This window comes from Condylostylus longicornis, unplaced genomic scaffold (assembly GCF_029603195.1).
Source record: "Condylostylus longicornis isolate FDR11 unplaced genomic scaffold, ASM2960319v2 ptg000001l, whole genome shotgun sequence".
NCBI classification, from domain to species: domain Eukaryota; kingdom Metazoa; phylum Arthropoda; class Insecta; order Diptera; family Dolichopodidae; genus Condylostylus; species Condylostylus longicornis.
The window spans coordinates 2295952-2312621 of NW_026577970.1; the positions used below are offsets into that span (position 1 = coordinate 2295952).

Here is a 16670-nt window from a genome sequence, read left to right on the forward strand (position 1 = left end):
TCCTTTCAAATAACTTAATTTTAATATTTGTGTGTATTTTATAAAAATTCACCTTTTGTCAAAAAACGATTTTTAGCAGCCAGCAATAAAGTAAATTGCTTATCAACAAATTTCATTTTTAACATTATATTCACATTTATTGGGCATTCACAATAAGTTTATTAACTAAGTTACTACTTACATATTCGTATAAATCTACGATTTAATCTGAGTATGAAAGCTGTGTATATATAGACACTGTTTGCTATCAGAATTGGTCCAACAGCAAATAATAGGAATTACTATATTCACGTCAGACTTATTGTCAGATTTTGTAAAAGTAGAATAGCGATAATTAATGTTTGAAGAAACGGTTTTTTATTTTGGTTATAATTTTTATGGTAGATTTATTAAATTTTTACGTTAAGTCAGACTGTCAGCAAATTTTATTTAACCTAAGATTTTGTAGATTTTGTCCTATATGTAAACATTACCTAACAATCCAACAGTCAACAGAAATGATGACAGACGCTTTGCTAAAATACTGTTTTCATATACATACGATAAAATGTAACGTAAGACACCCTTCATACATCAAGTGAATTTTGACGATTAAATTTGACAACTTTGAAATTGGATGAATTTTATTTACACATTAAGCATTATTTGATCAAATCTGGTATCAAATTTAATTTTAGTTATCCATATCGAAGTATATCTATAGTAGAAGCAAAGTGAGAGTGGTTTATTTGAAAAATAAAAGTATGTGGAAAATAAATGATTAAAATCAAAAGAAAAATAATTAACTAATAACCATAGAGAAAATAATTTGAACCAACGCAAAAGTAATTAAGTCGAAATTAGAAACAGATGTTTCATTCACAGTAATTTTTATAGTTTTTGATTATTCCACGAGCCCTCTTTTTTTTCAAAAGATTTTAAAACATATTAAAATAAATAATTAAATTGTCGTCCACTAGCAATTTTTTGAGCCTCTTTCAACAACATTAAACTATATAAAAAACTTTAAAAATACAAACTTCACAATAAACAGTGGATCACTGAATTCTTAAGGAGTAAAATTTCCTTGCTATTTTATTTTTTTATTTTTGTTAAATAGTTTAATAAAAATTGGACAAAACTCTCTTATACTCATATGATTTTTTTTTTGGTTTAATTGTATGTTTACACAACAAATTTTCATCAAATTTCCATCCAATCAAGGAAAATCATCAAATTTTGCTTGAAAGTTTGTGTTGTCTAAAAGAAACCAGCTTTAATAAAGTGCTTATGTAGCACACGAAATATATTATATGTGTTTTAGCAGAATTAATATGTATTTCATTCCCAATAAAAAGGAGCTTCCTTTTAATACGTATATTAAAAATGTATTAAAAATTTTACATGACAAGCCTTTTTTAACGCTTTTCATATACATATATTATTCACAAAATAGAATCGTTTTTTAAACAAAATCACATGTTTGTTTGTTGATGAAGATTGAAGTGAATTAACTTTTACACTTTACGTCAATCAAAAGTTTAATGAAAACGATTAATTGACGATATTTACATGGTGAATCTTCACTAATCTCAATCATGATTCTCAATCTTTGATTCACATGTAAACGCAATAACTAAGAACAAAAGCTACTGATATTGATATGTCAACTATTTAACTGTTACGGGTTCGGAAAATTGTTATTCAAATATAAAATTTGCTATTATCCAAACTCTCACTCGTTAAAATATTTTTGAAAATAATACACATTAGACCAAATCTATAACCTTTGATAAATTCTAATGAATATTTATATCTGGATATCAATTTTACACCTTAATGTCAAACTTTTAATAAATAGCAAATGTTATATTTCAATTACAATTTTCTGTGCTCATAATATTATAATACATATATGTATGAACAAAGAGTAGTAGAAAATTTTTCAAGCCAGCATAGAATATTATTTAAGTACTGCAACATAAAAAATTGTTGCCAGTTTAAATCAAAAAGTTAAAATATTTTTCCCCCGTGGAATAATATAATTAAATAAAATAAAATAGTTAAAATTTTATTATAACTGATATTTTTTAATTTTTTCCATCAACTAATTTAAAAAAGGTTTGAATTTTGAAAAAAATTAAAAATTTTTATACAGAAATCATAAAAATTTTTCAATATTTTGTTCTGATTGTGGAATATTTAAAATATGGATGCTTGGTAATGCTAATTTTCATAAAATATTTATGTTTCGTTAGACAATTTTTCAAAATTTGAAAAAAAATATATTTTTTGTTTTAAAAAAAAAGAATATTTTGCAGAGATCTTTTAAATAAAAATAGAGTTTTACAATAAAAAAGTGTAATAAATAAAAAAAATTAAGTAAGTGAAAAAATGATTTGTTTTGTTTACTTTTTAAGTTAAAGGTGGCTAATATCAATTTATCTATTTATTTATGTTTAGCTCAAGTATTTTACGAAAACTAAAGTAAGCACACATACATACATATATTTTATAAACTATAACAAATAATTAAATACTCATTTTTAAAATTATTATAAAAATATAAAAACTTATTACTGAAAAAACTCTATTGAATACAATGAAAAAATAAAACTTTAATTCTTGTTCGCTAGAAGCACTACTTAACTATAAGCAAATAGAAGTTTTTTCAACGTAAACTCAGCACTCTACTGGCAGGTTCCTGTTTGCCATAATTGGTCCTATGAAAAGGAACAATATCAAGAGGAGAATGAGACGCAAAGTTAGAGGTAGTAACAATTTTATTTAAAATCTCGAGAGAGATTAAGTCAGTTTTCGTATGCTGAAAAATGAATAACACATCCGCGACATCACGTCTTTTGCCTAGTGTGGATATATCAATCTGGAAAACTTGACATATTTATATTTTTGTAGTAAGTGAGAAATCTGACATATTATTCATATTCTGTATAGTATAATATGTCAAGAAAAAATAATTGTGAATTAGAGAACGTTTTTTGTATAATTAATTAAAGCTCTGACCGCTTCATAACACGACAGCGCAAGGAAGATAAATAATTTGTGTTAGCGTAATTCTCTACGGAATTGCACTCGTAAAAGAAAATATATATTTGGGGTTCTTGTCTGGATTTTTTGTAGTTTTTTAAACAAAAAAATCGAAATGGTATTAAACGAATCTGAAGTTGAAAAAAAAAAGGAGTCTACAGATGAAAAAAAGGTTGAAAGTGAAACATCGGCAGAATGTTTAATGAAACACCCACTTCAAAATGAATGGACTCTTTGGTATTTAGAAAGCGATCGTACGAAGTCATGGGAAGAATTACAAAATGATATTACAAGGTATAAAGTCTTTTTTAATTTAAAATTTAATTATTTTAACATTGCCAAAGAATATTATTGTACTTAGTTTTGAAACAGTTGAAGATTTTTGGAGTTTGTATAACCATATTAAATTAGCTTCCGAAGTAAGAATTGGAAGTGATTATTCATTATTCAAAAAAGGAATTAGGCCAATGTGGGAGGATGAAGCTAACATCAAAGGTGGCCGTTGGGTTATAACATTAAATAGACAACAACGGAAAACCGAATTAGATAATTTATGGCTGGATGTACTTTTATGCTTAATTGGTGAAACATTTGAACATTCAGATCAGATATGCGGCGCTGTCGTCAATATTAGAGCAAAAGCTGATAAAATTTCAGTTTGGACCGCTGATGGCAGTAACAAAGAAGCTGTTATGGAAATTGGTCTTAAGTTAAAAGAATCGTTACGTATGGAACAATTAACCGATAAATTTGGCTTGGTTTATCAAATGCATAAGGATACCATGGTCAAACAAGGTTCTGGAGTGAAAGTTACATACACTTTATAAAATATTTTTAAACGGTGAATTTGTCTTCTTGAAAATATTCTATTTGATTATCAGTTCATCTTCTGCATAGAAAAATTTTCAATTATTTTTTAATTAATTTTATATATCATGTTATATCCGTTTGATGTATTATTTTATATATTATATCAATGCAAATGGGTCCCTTTTCAACTTTGTACTCATATAATACATATTTTAAATAAAGATCAAAAATGTATTTTGGAAATCGAATTTTTATTTTCCAGAAAATACTATATTCTACATTTAGTTTGCCCTTTAATAAGTATTTCTTTCTGCATACGTTTTGAAACCCTGAAAATAGCTAAATAGCTAGAAAAAAGTTTTCCGTTTACAAACTCGAGTCAATGAAATTAAAAACTATGAATTACTAAGTGATATTTATTAGTCCAACTAACTAGTATGTAATTAAAATAAACAGATAATTTATTCCACATATTATCTATGACGCATATAATAATCTATCGCTGTCGAGAAACATGCAAAGCCAGCTGCACCTACTATTCCTGCCTTCACCCCAGCTCTTAAACCGATCAAACCGCCTGTGATTGCACCAGCATATGTCCCATTTCTCCAATCAGAAACTCCTCGACTCTGAAATGAATATGAAGTGTGACAATTTATACAAAAAAAGTTACTATTTATCAATTTTATTTTAATACACCGAATTTTTATAAAAGTTCTACTTACTGATTCTATTTGGCATTCAACCATTGAAAATACAGCTCCAATCAAAGCAAAATTTTTTGCATAGCTATGTGTTGTTGCTCTCATTTCACGAAATATTTCTCTAGCCGTTTGTTGCTTCTCTGCTGCTAAAGGATCCGCTATATTTGGATTAACGGAGGAACTAAATAACCCAATTGCGGCACCCAGGCCGTAACCTATAAAATTTTATTTGCTTTTACTTCAATATTATTTGGTACCAACAGTTAATGAAATATATCATTAGCATAATTTAATTTTCTAGTTTAAATTTTTCTGGTTCTTTATAATTTGGTTGATAGTTAAAAACTAATAAAATGTATTATACATGTTGTAAAACAGAATACATGTAACATATTATATACATTTGAGGAAATTTTAAAATGACCGTAGTTTTTCCTTACCCAAAACACAAGCTAACACAGATTTAAATGAACAGCTATCAAGAACGCTTTCTATAATTTTTTCTTCATTTGTTTTTATGCTAACTGGTCCAACACTTCTAGGAATTACTATATTTTCACGGTATCTAAAATTTTATTAATTTAAAACATTTTCAAAATTTCTTAATTAAATGCGACAAGCCTTTGAAAGTTCCCAATATATAATCGGGCTAAATCATCCAATTCCTTATTTTCAAAAAATGCTCTTCTTTTATCATTCTCTGCTTTTACATTTGGAGGTTGAGGAAATAAGGACATGTTTAGTAGTTTATGTATGCACTTATGCCAAAAACTTTTTTCAGATTTTATTTGATTTAGATTATTTGTTATTCGGTAAACATTTACTTTAATAGTAAAAGTTTAAGGCATGATAAAATAACAGGTTGGAAAGATTCTTAAATGCCTTTTTCGTTTTTGATAATAAATTAGCATGTATGTATGTAATTTGCAGCTCATTTCATTAGTAACATTAGTAATGTATACACGACCTGTCAAAAACATATATTTGACAGTCTGATTTTCTGTCATCCTTTTACAGTCGAGGATAAAATTTGTATGAACATAAAAGGTCTGTCTGGGATAAAACTTGCAAAAACTTTAAAAAGAGAAACAATGACAAAATTTCTCTCAAAAAGAAAAAAATTTCTCACTTAAAAAAAAATAAACTACACAGAAAACTTGAAAAAACTTTTAAAAACTTTATAAATATGTTATAAACCTCAAATTTCAAAGTATTTATCAAACACAAATATACATATTTTTTAGTTATACCAAAAATCCAAAATTTTGATTTTGGATTATAAAAGTGTGAAACTTTAAAAACCATTAGTGAATCCATTTTATTTTTTATTTCTAATTGAAAAGTTTTGAAAAATAAAATTATTGTTGATAAAAATTTTTTTCAAAAATAAAACCTTCAGACATAACCAAGAAAAACATATGTTTTGACAGCTGTAAAATTTGAAAAGTTTTTAAAACACTAAATTTTCTTTACAAAACTTGAAAAAACTTTAAACATTGAGAAAATGAGAATGTTATCATTTTATTTTTATTGGTATGGAAAGAAAACTTCCTTTTATTCGGAATAAAATGCTTTTTTTTTATTTTTGCTAATATATTTCGTGCGCTACATACGCACTTTATCAAAGCTGATTTTCTTCTGTTACCATTTTGTTATAATTTTCTCTCATTTTTGCTCAAAAAGTATTACCCATGCAAAAACTTTATAAAGTTTTTAAAAGTTTTTAAAAACTTTCTTATCCTAGACAGACCTAAAGTCTATCTGGTATAAAAAAGCTAGACTTCGTAAGATTACTGTCTTCGTGATTTCTTTTTTTCGTGAAGCCATATCTATTAAATCATTTTATTGCAATCATTTTGCAAGGACCTAAAAACTTAAACCGAATTTTTAAACTGATTTCCAATTATACTCTCTTAACTGCGACTGTATCACCAATTTTTTACGTGGAACAACCAATTGTTCTTTTATTGTAATACCTTTCATTTTCTATTTGAACAATATCCTTTCGTCTTTTTTTTTAATTGCTTCTCTTGTATGTTTTCTTTTGAACGTATTGCTTAATCCATTCTTAATGAGATTACTTTTGCCTGTAAATCACATTTTCTTAGGGTACATGCGAAGGTTTTACAGTAAGTAACAAGTTAAAAATTGATCTGTTTGGGACAACGAATTAGAAATACTTAAGCAAGCGGCATCTTTAAAAAACAATGAAGGTAAATTTTTTCTAGTTGTATCCTTCTTCGCTCCGAGTATTGTCAAAGTCGTAACTGGAACGTATTTGTTATATTTTCTTGTCTGATCTCTACTATAATAATTTGTAAGAAGGATTAATTAAAAATTTTTTTTTTAAGTAAACTCTAAAAAAAAATATTTTAAAATATTTTTTCATTTTACGATTTTTTATCTGTCTGGGATAAAATTTGAAAAAACTTTAACAAGAGAAACATGATGTAATTTCTCGCAAGAAGAAAAAATATTCTCATTTAAAAAAAAACATAACCAGATGGAAAACTTGAAAGAACTTTTAAAAACTTTATAAATATGTGATAAACGTCAAATTTTAAAGTAAGTATTTATCAAACACGAATTTTTTGGTTATACGATTATACAAAAAATCATAAATTTTGATTTTTGATTATAAAAGAGTGAAACTTTAAAAACCATTAGAGAATCCATTCTATTTATTTTATTTCTAATTGAAAAGTTTTAAAAGAAAAAAAAATTATTGCTCATTAAAAAATTTTTTTTCAAAAAAAACCTTCTGATATATACAAGAAAAACAGACGTTATTTTTTAAAAGCTGTAAGATTTTAAACGTTTTTAAAACACAAAATTTTACTTTACAAAACTTGAAAAACTTTAAAGATTGAGAAAACGATAACGTCATCATTCTTGTTCAAAAAGTATTATCGCAGACGCTTTGCATGTAAAAACTTTATGAAGTTTTTAAAAACTTTCTTATACCAGACAGATGTAATTAGATATGTAGATTCTGAAGCATTTAACAACTTCAACAATAGTTCAAAAATTTGGATCTTGCAGCTGCCGTTTTTTTTTCAGCATCAGTGTTGTTTTCTGTTCGTAAAATTTAATGATAATCGTATCCTTTTTAGAAGCATCAGTGTGAAATTCTGTATTGACACTATACTCAAATATTTTCATAGCCGGTTGTACTGTAAAACTGCTTTTGATTCCTTTTTCAATCCTTTTGGATGTCTTCTATTTCAAAATGACTTTGTTTATTTAATAAATCTGTTAGCAGTTTACTCCTAATTGAAAAATTGTGAATAAATTTTCTGAAATAGCTGGATAAACCTAAAAAGTTTTGCAAATTTCACAGTTGCTGGAGTGGAAAAATTTAAAATTGCTTTTGATTTTGCAATAGACGACGAAATATGTCCATTCTTAATATGATAATGAAAATATTCAATTTCAGCAGCAACTTTTAATATCAGTCTAAGCCGTATCTTACCCGAATTGTATAACTAATGGTATTACTCTGTCGAATAAGTAAATTATTACTATATTTTCATTAATTAAATTTCTCATAATATAAGTAATTGATATAATTTTGGAATGCAAATGGAGCATAACCCAAAGTTCATATTCTATTGAAATTCATCTGTAGTAACTCTCATTTTTTCAACCACAACATGAAAAAATTCGTTTTCTAAAGCAAGGGTGATAAAAAATTCAGCTACTTGAAGTTTGTTAACTTGACCCTCTATGGTTACCTATAATTTTGTTCATTGGGCGAAAATCTTCTAGCTGGCCTATAAATCGGGATAATATCAGTTGTCACAATTTTCATCTGAATGTTATTGTATTAGATTTTCCGCGACATCATTTTTTAATTAATGTAAGTACATACATATGTATATATCTCATGAACCTTTCGTTGTTATATTTGCTTCTAAACCTGATACTGATAGCTATAAATTTTTGTAATATTATTTTTGATTAACTGTTGATATATGGCACTTTTTCAACATATTTCACTACCAGTGTCCGTATTAAATTTCCGCGTTTTCAGGACTATATTGGTTACAAACAAAATATTTTGGGCTATTTCCTTTGTTTTTCACAATTTCTCTCACACTACACGTTTATAATTTTCACTATTTCTATCAGCGTATTGTTTATTATTTTCACTTTTGATTTTTTCGTATACCTCCAAACTTTCTTTAAATTCTTTTATTGATTTTGCATTACACACTACCGTTTTGTTGCAAGAATAATATTTATAACACAACTAATTATAGATAATCCAACGACCACGTTGAGAAAATTAAATTCCAAATTAATTAAAAATTTCCTAAAAAAAAATTATTAATAAAACAAAAAAAAGGAAAATTTTTTCGTTACTTTAAACAATTTTTTCTAAACATTTTTATTTAATTTTAATTAATTTTTTTCTGTGTTTGTATTTCTTTTTTTTTTGTATTTGAAAAATACAAGATTTTCGTAAATGTATCTACATATGTATATATGTTTTTTTTATTATAATAATAATTTTATATAAAGCAATACATCAATTTATTTTATGTACTTATGATGTTGTATATTATAATTACATACATATTTATATACATAATGTTTTTAATTGATATTTAGTACTTTATACATATATTATATATTTTCAACTTTTTGTAAGAAATTTATATTTAAGTAATATTTCTAATTTGCATGTATCTATATTATGCACATGATAACAATTAATTTATGGCGATAGTTATAATTTTTGAATAATTTTATGTTTTTTGACCAAAAAATTACATTTTACATAAAATATATAATAATAAATAACATTAATATATGTATATAGATAAAAGTATGCAAATTTACATATTTTGTTTAATTTATGTGATCATTTTTATATGTATAATATACATAGGTATATTAATATGATTTATGACGTACTTGAATATGTAGTATAGCTTGGTAAACATTTTTGCTCTTCTTAGGTAATTTTTAAGTGAATTTAATAAAATAATATTGTCTTATAATATTCCCATTTGCGTACAATATTTTGTATATTGTACCCAACGCTTAAATTTTATTATGCTCCTAAATTTTTTCAACCCTAGCTTACAATTAACAAATTAGATTACTGCGTTTAGCTGAACACTCACTGGATGTTAAGTGGTTGTTTAATAGGTTTAAAGCAAGTTAAAGCATCTTAAAGTTATTTGTTAAACTTCTCTTTTTTGTGAATTTTTTAAGATATCACCTTTAATTTTTTTGCTTTTCAAACTTTCTGTAAAAAAATATTTATGTTAATACCAAATTATTTGAAAATTTATGTAGCAATTTAACAAAATATTCCAAAAAAACTTTAATACTGCTTTTTTTTTTAATTGTTTGTACAGATTTAAAATGAATCCTTCACAAACTCTTTTTTAACTTAAGCTAAACTTCTATTTAACTCTTATATCCTTGGGAAGTAATAAAAACCAATATTTTAGTTTAACAAAAAAAATTTCATTCGAATCTTCAGAGTAGTTTTTGAGTAATTAAATTCTTAACTTTAAATTCATCCCAAAATTTAAAAAATCCCAATGAAATTTTGAATTGAAATTGACATTCAGTAAATCTGCACAAGCTTTTGAAACTCGTATATTCAGTTTATACATTGACACAAGCTTTGAATTTCTAACTTTGAAAGTCGAATTTTCATTAATATTTATGGATGCTTGTATGTGTGGATGTATATGTACATATATTTAGAATTTTTATAAGCTTTACACATTTTACAATTTTTTGTTATGCCTACTCCTTTTTCCAGTTTCTTGAATAAAAATTTAAAATAAAATAAAATTGTGTAAGAAAAAAGTGCATATTTAATTAACTTTTTTCGTAAATGTCGTTTACGAATATTATAATTCATTAATTTACGGATTTTTTAAAGTTCAATTACATTTAAAAATTAGTGTACAGACTAATCTAGGTAACGTACTATGTATAGATATATGTATGTATGTAGGTAATTAAATATTTATCCAGTTGATAACACTATAGTGCTCTGTTTATTTTATTTGAAATAATTTGCATAAAAAATGCATCGGATTATGTAGATTTCTCGAATAATATGTTATGCATAATGCAAGCGTACCATAATTAATTTTTGTAATTATTAATTATAAATACTCCAAAAGCGCTATAGCTACTGGGGTGTCAATAGTTGTATCCGTTACGCTATAACCAGTGTTGTGATTTTAACACTGTTAATGCCAAATTTTGGCATAATGGATTTTAGTCTTGAGTTTTTGTCATTTTTTTTAAATGTCTATAGACAGCTTTCATTGTGTGATATATGTACCACGTATACTTTTTATTTAACAATCGCCACTAATTATAAAAATATAAACTATTTTTTTACCAAGTTTTAGAAATTTGGCATTGTATTTTACCTAATCTAGCACAATATATTCGACCAAATATCCCAACACTGAGTATAACGTATTATTCTCCTGTAATCTGAATAGATGTAGATATAAACTTCGTTTGACAAAGAGTATGTATTCTAACAGAGTAATACAATAACTTACTTGAAAAATGCAACATATTAAAAGACAGTTAGAGTTATGAGTTGTGTAGCGAAACATATTGTTACTGCAATTTCGAAGTAAAGTGACATTTTTTCAATAGAAATGTGTAAAAATATTGTTTTACAGTTATTTGAATGTTAGGGATATTCAACTAACTACATATATTTTATAAAATTCACTTTTAATATTTTTTTCTTTCTAATATATGTATGTATTTTCATTTTGATATTTTTCGTCAATTTTATAATAATTACCTTGTAACTATTTTAACTACTTGTATTTAAATACTTATATAATTATATGAAATACTTCTAAAATTTTGGCAAAAGTTCATCTATTTTTTTTCTTTTCGTTTATTACAACAATAATTGTATTTTAAATTAATTTTACAAAATTAATAAGAATGTATTGTATAAAATGTATTAAAAATATATAGTTTTGAAAAAGTAAACGTATAGACACTTAATTAAATATTGAAGTTATGTAAATATTTTCTTCTTTTTATATAAATTTAAATTTTTAAAGAATTAATCTATATAAGATTTAAAATATAATATGTAATTTTTTTTTAATTTGTATTTAAAATGAAATATGTACAATGTATCTATGTTATATAAATTAAATTTTTTTTGATATAATTTAGGTACATTTCTAAAGTTTTAAAAACTTTATTTAATTAACTTTTTGTATCTCTTTTCCTTTTGTTCAGAATTATAACATTAATTAAATAATAAAATTAATTTATTTGATAATTTGTTTTATACGTAATAACAATTTTTATTTCTCAAATACATGTAATATATCTAAAAAAAACATCTTTGAATTCTAATGTGTACGATATACGATATATGTGTAATGATATACGGTATACGCAACTCAGTAATTTATAAACTGAATTAAGTATTACAACAGTGTATCTGCAATTGTGTACATAATTGTACTACTTTTTGGAATTCAAGGTATACTATGCATACGATTACACTTTAGATTTGTTTTCTAAAATAATTTTTTGAAAATTTAAAAAATTCTAAATTGACAAAATTAATTTTAAATAATTAATTTTGGAAAGTATAACATATCAAATTTCAAACAAATAAAATATATATGTATGTATATATAAGTTTTTTAAGGTATTGAATTTTAAGTTTATCGAACTCTTTGATAAGGAATTTTAAAATTATTATCATAATTCATTTTATTTAGCAATCGAATTTTACTTGCTGAATAAAAAGAAATTAACAACAATTTAATTGTTTTTGATCAGGAGGAAAATATTTTTATGTAAATTATTTGTAATACACATAAATATATTTTATATAGTCCCAGGTGTTTTAAAACAATTAAAAGCTAAAAAAAAAACCTGACATTGAAAGAAAATACAAATAATGAATATAAGCTTTTCAATTTTATTATTGTACTTTCAAATTGTTTTCCGTATTTCGAATACCAAAAGATTAATAAATTCTATATGATTTTATTAAAATGATTGTTTTCTATAAAAGAAAAGTTGTAGCCGGTAATCGTAAACTAAAAATTAGTCGAGAATTAGTTTAAGCCAACATTGAAAAAAACCAACTACATATAATTAAAATCTACTGACACTTGGTTTTACATTTGACAAAAAAGCAACTATAAAATCTATTTAATTTAAGCATATTTTTTAAAATTTAACACAGTTGTATTTAATATAAATTATGACATATTATTATTATTATAACCTTTATTATCCAAATTAATTTCTGATCTGCTTTTATGAATTCAATTTTAATTTCGTATTATATATATTCATAATTTGACATAAATTAACAGAGTTTATTTCATATAATATGTAAAAAATAAATAGGAACTATTTTTTTAAATATAAATTAATATTAATTATAGTAAGAGTAAATTGATATCGTAGATATAAAATTAAATTTTTACAGTATATTTTTTACATATTTTATGTTAAAAGTCATATACATAGTATTTTTAAACATATTAATAAAATAAATATAAAAAAATATATATATAAAATATTAGTTTATGTATGTACAAATTTTAATTTGTACTTAGCTGCCTTAATTTTGTAAATAAAAGATAAAAAGAAAATCATGAATAAACAAAATGTTATACATAAAGTGACTTTAAAATTGCAATAATACTGTAATGTTACAGAATTCAGCAATTACAACTCATATACAATAAATTTTAAATCGATTCTGTTTCACTGTTATTTGAAGTCATAGAACTTTCAAACCAAGCAAAAAACAAAATTTTCAAACAAAATATAAACTAAATTGTATAAAATAGTTTTAATTAGAATCCTTCAAATCTTTATGCCTGCAATTTTAGGCAATAGTAGTTCTGAATTATAAAATATTCCTGATTAATATAGGTATATGATACGCAATTTTTAAAAGCTATAATTTTTTAATTCAACTAAATTTCTGTTTTTTGATTTGTTTTTTTTTTAAATCAAATGTTATAGTATTGAACACACACACATCAATTAAGCATACCTTCATATACATACATACATAGATATATGTGCATAATAAAAAATTTTACCATAATTCGCATAATGAAACAACATCCTTTAAGGCCTTATAAAATATAATGTATTAAAATAAAAGCATAAAGTAATTTATTTGGATTTTAGGACATCTATCAAGATGCAAATCAAATTGACTTATTCAGTAATTAAAACAGTATTGCTGAATAATTTAAGTTGACGTTAGATCTGCATTTTGGTGCATGTCCTTATTAATGAGAATGTTACTAACATTGCCTAACTTTAACTATATGATAAAGTGTGAAGTTCAAAATAATGTTGCAATGTATTATATATATAATAGAATCACACTGTCACAACAATAAAAATGGTAAAAAGAATACACTTGTGCTCTCATATGCCTTATTTACTTTGTTCGAAGATGATTCTTTTTAATATATGGACTTTGTAATATAATATTTTCTTCAAATATTAAAACGAAAACTACAGTTTGTGAAATGTACATAGGTATACTGCTTCATTTTGAATTTCTTAATTTATTATTTTAGTAAATTTATTATTTTAAAAATGAAAATACTTAAGTAATAAAAAGAATTATTCAATTTGAAAATGCCTTAATGCATAAGTTTATGAGAACTTTTTCCATAAATGTTACCTTAGAATTTACGACAGCAGAACTTTTAATTAGAATTTTCAAAAAGAAATTTAAAAAACAATCCTAACTTTAAATTTCGTGCAATGCAATATCAGTACATTCTTCAGATTATATAAGTCTTACATTTAATTGCATTCATATATACTTGCTTACAGATTAATGCACTTATATATGAATATAACTTTAACTAAGCAAATACTTTTCGCAACACGCTTTACGCAGGCATTATCTAGATTCTAGATCACAATTCAATTAAGTAAACCTTTTCAGTTGGGCTTCCTATGATTTATTAAAAGTTTAATTTTAAGAATGTGTTTTTAGTTTTTCAAACGCACATACATTTGTGTATGTATATTATATTGTGTATGATTTTGTGTATGTATATGAAAACTAATAAATTGATATAATAGAACAATAATTATTTATTTTATTATGTAAGTTATATGTAAGTTAAATCACTTTTTGCACATCTTGCTATTTATTTTGTTTATAATTCATTTTTTTTTCAATTATTTTATTTTTAAATTGACTTTACTTTTATAACATTTATACCTAATATGTATATTTATTGTTATTTTGTAGATGCATGTATATGTATGCATGTATCTTATAGGTACACACATTTACATAATATTTGTGTATAATATTCATTTTTGTCCTTTTCAATATCATTGTCTTCAGTTTTTAATTTTAACAAGATATGTTATGTGAAATTTAATTTAAAGCCTTATTTGTACACAATACATACTAATGTTGAACTCATTTTAAAACTGTGTATACATAATATCTTAGTTTTGTATTTATAAAATCTACTTAATTGATAATTTTGTATTTTTATACATATATGTACTTTTACTTTATTTTCTACGCACAATAAATTTTCTATTTGCAAACTAATATTAAAATATTTATTTCACTTATGTAAATTATTTATTAATAATTTTCTCCAGCAAACAATAATTACTACTTAGTTTATGAAAAACAAATAGTTTTAAATATAAGAAGAGTGAAATTTTTTAAAAATGGAAGTTTGGCTTTGATAGATAATAATGTGTTAAGATACGGATTGTCATTAGACAATAAAAAAAATCTGATCTAAGCAGAACTAAGCTGTATTTTATTGTTTAGCAAAAATGTTGCGCAAGATTATATTCTTTGAACACCTTTTTCGAACTTTAAGGACGCTAGTAAGCGATTAGTTAATATATCTAGAATTCCAAGAACACTAGTGAATGTTCAATTTCTAAACGCTGATATTTGATTTACAATTTTATTGTTTTAGCACCCTGAATTCAAATATTAGATTCAAGGAAATTATTTTTCTTTTTTGATTGGTTGATTGTATGGTTGAAAATTGGTTGATTATTTCTATGCATATGAGCAACAAATTTGGGTCGTTGTAAAAGTCCAGTTGCAAAAAATAAAAATTTTTTTGTTAAATATGTAAGTCAAGTTTATTTTTGTCCTAAGTAGGTAGACGCAAATTGTTTGCTGTGAAATAAGAATTTGGGTAAGCCGTAAAATTATTTTAATAAAATTTGTGTATAAAGCACACATTTAAATGATTAAGTGAAAAAAATATTATTTTAAAAAGTAAAATTCTGGCAATTTTTATTTTCTAACGGTGTAGTGAATATAAATTTTAATTTGAATATGATGATAGGGCTTATTCTGAGTATTGTTATTGCAAACGCAAACCAATTCATACAAATGAATCGTTTCTACAATAAAGTTTTGGAAACTTTTACGATAAATATCACTATCACTTAATGATTCGATACTCAGAATAAGCTGTAATATTGTGTTTTATCTTTAAAATAATCCTCCATATCATATTAGTCGCGTCACGGACTTGATAAAAATCTATCACGTCATCACGTTCCGTCACGTCACCTCAAATATGCCTTTCTGGTAATCGTGTCTGTAGAGGCGATAAAACATGTTTTCAGTTTGGAAGCAATAAGGGAGCGGAAAATTGAAAATAGAATGAGGTGAAAAATATTCTGGTAATGCATATAAACAAAAGCGGAAAAAGTTTTATAAGAATAATTTGGGATTTTATGAATCGTTTGTATAACTTCCTTTATTATTTTAAAAAAATCATTTTTAAAGGAACTTTGTATAAATGCATTTAAATATTAAAATAAAACGTAAACTTTTTTTTAGATTGCTTTTTGATTTCTAAAGTATTCCCGGATTTCCAAAAAAAGGCTTCAAAATTTTAATTGACCAACTTAAAAGCAACTTGCTACCACTTACTTGAATTATCTCAAAATTATCAGAATTGTCTTCCATTAATTTTATTAGAAACTCAGATTGCTTCATATTTGTTATTATTTTTCTTCTGTAAAATACAAGAACCGTAATTATATCAATTAAAAATTAATAGAATAAAATTTTAGTATAAAATAAATTAATTAATTTTGATAACA

At 24.2% G+C, this 16670-nt stretch overlaps 2 protein-coding genes across 2 annotated transcripts; one reads left to right on the top strand and one right to left on the bottom strand.

Moving 5' to 3' along the window:
- Positions 1-3033: 3033 nt before the first annotated feature.
- On the top strand, positions 3034-4080 carry LOC129611709 (eukaryotic translation initiation factor 4E1-like). Its single transcript, XM_055525028.1, has 2 exons — positions 3034-3321; positions 3389-4080. The coding sequence occupies exons 1-2, from the start codon at positions 3143-3145 to the stop codon at positions 3852-3854; spliced, it is 645 nt and encodes a 214-aa protein (XP_055381003.1). The 5' UTR covers positions 3034-3142; the 3' UTR covers positions 3855-4080.
- Positions 4081-4233: 153 nt separating this feature from the next.
- On the bottom strand, positions 4234-5464 carry LOC129617964 (mitochondrial import inner membrane translocase subunit Tim22). Its single transcript, XM_055532951.1, has 4 exons — positions 5163-5464; positions 4982-5106; positions 4563-4756; positions 4234-4466 (listed from the first exon to the last, which is right to left on the bottom strand). Exons 1-4 carry the CDS (start codon positions 5276-5278, stop codon positions 4311-4313), a joined length of 591 nt encoding a protein of 196 aa, XP_055388926.1. The 5' UTR covers positions 5279-5464; the 3' UTR covers positions 4234-4310.
- Positions 5465-16670: the final 11206 nt, after the last annotated feature.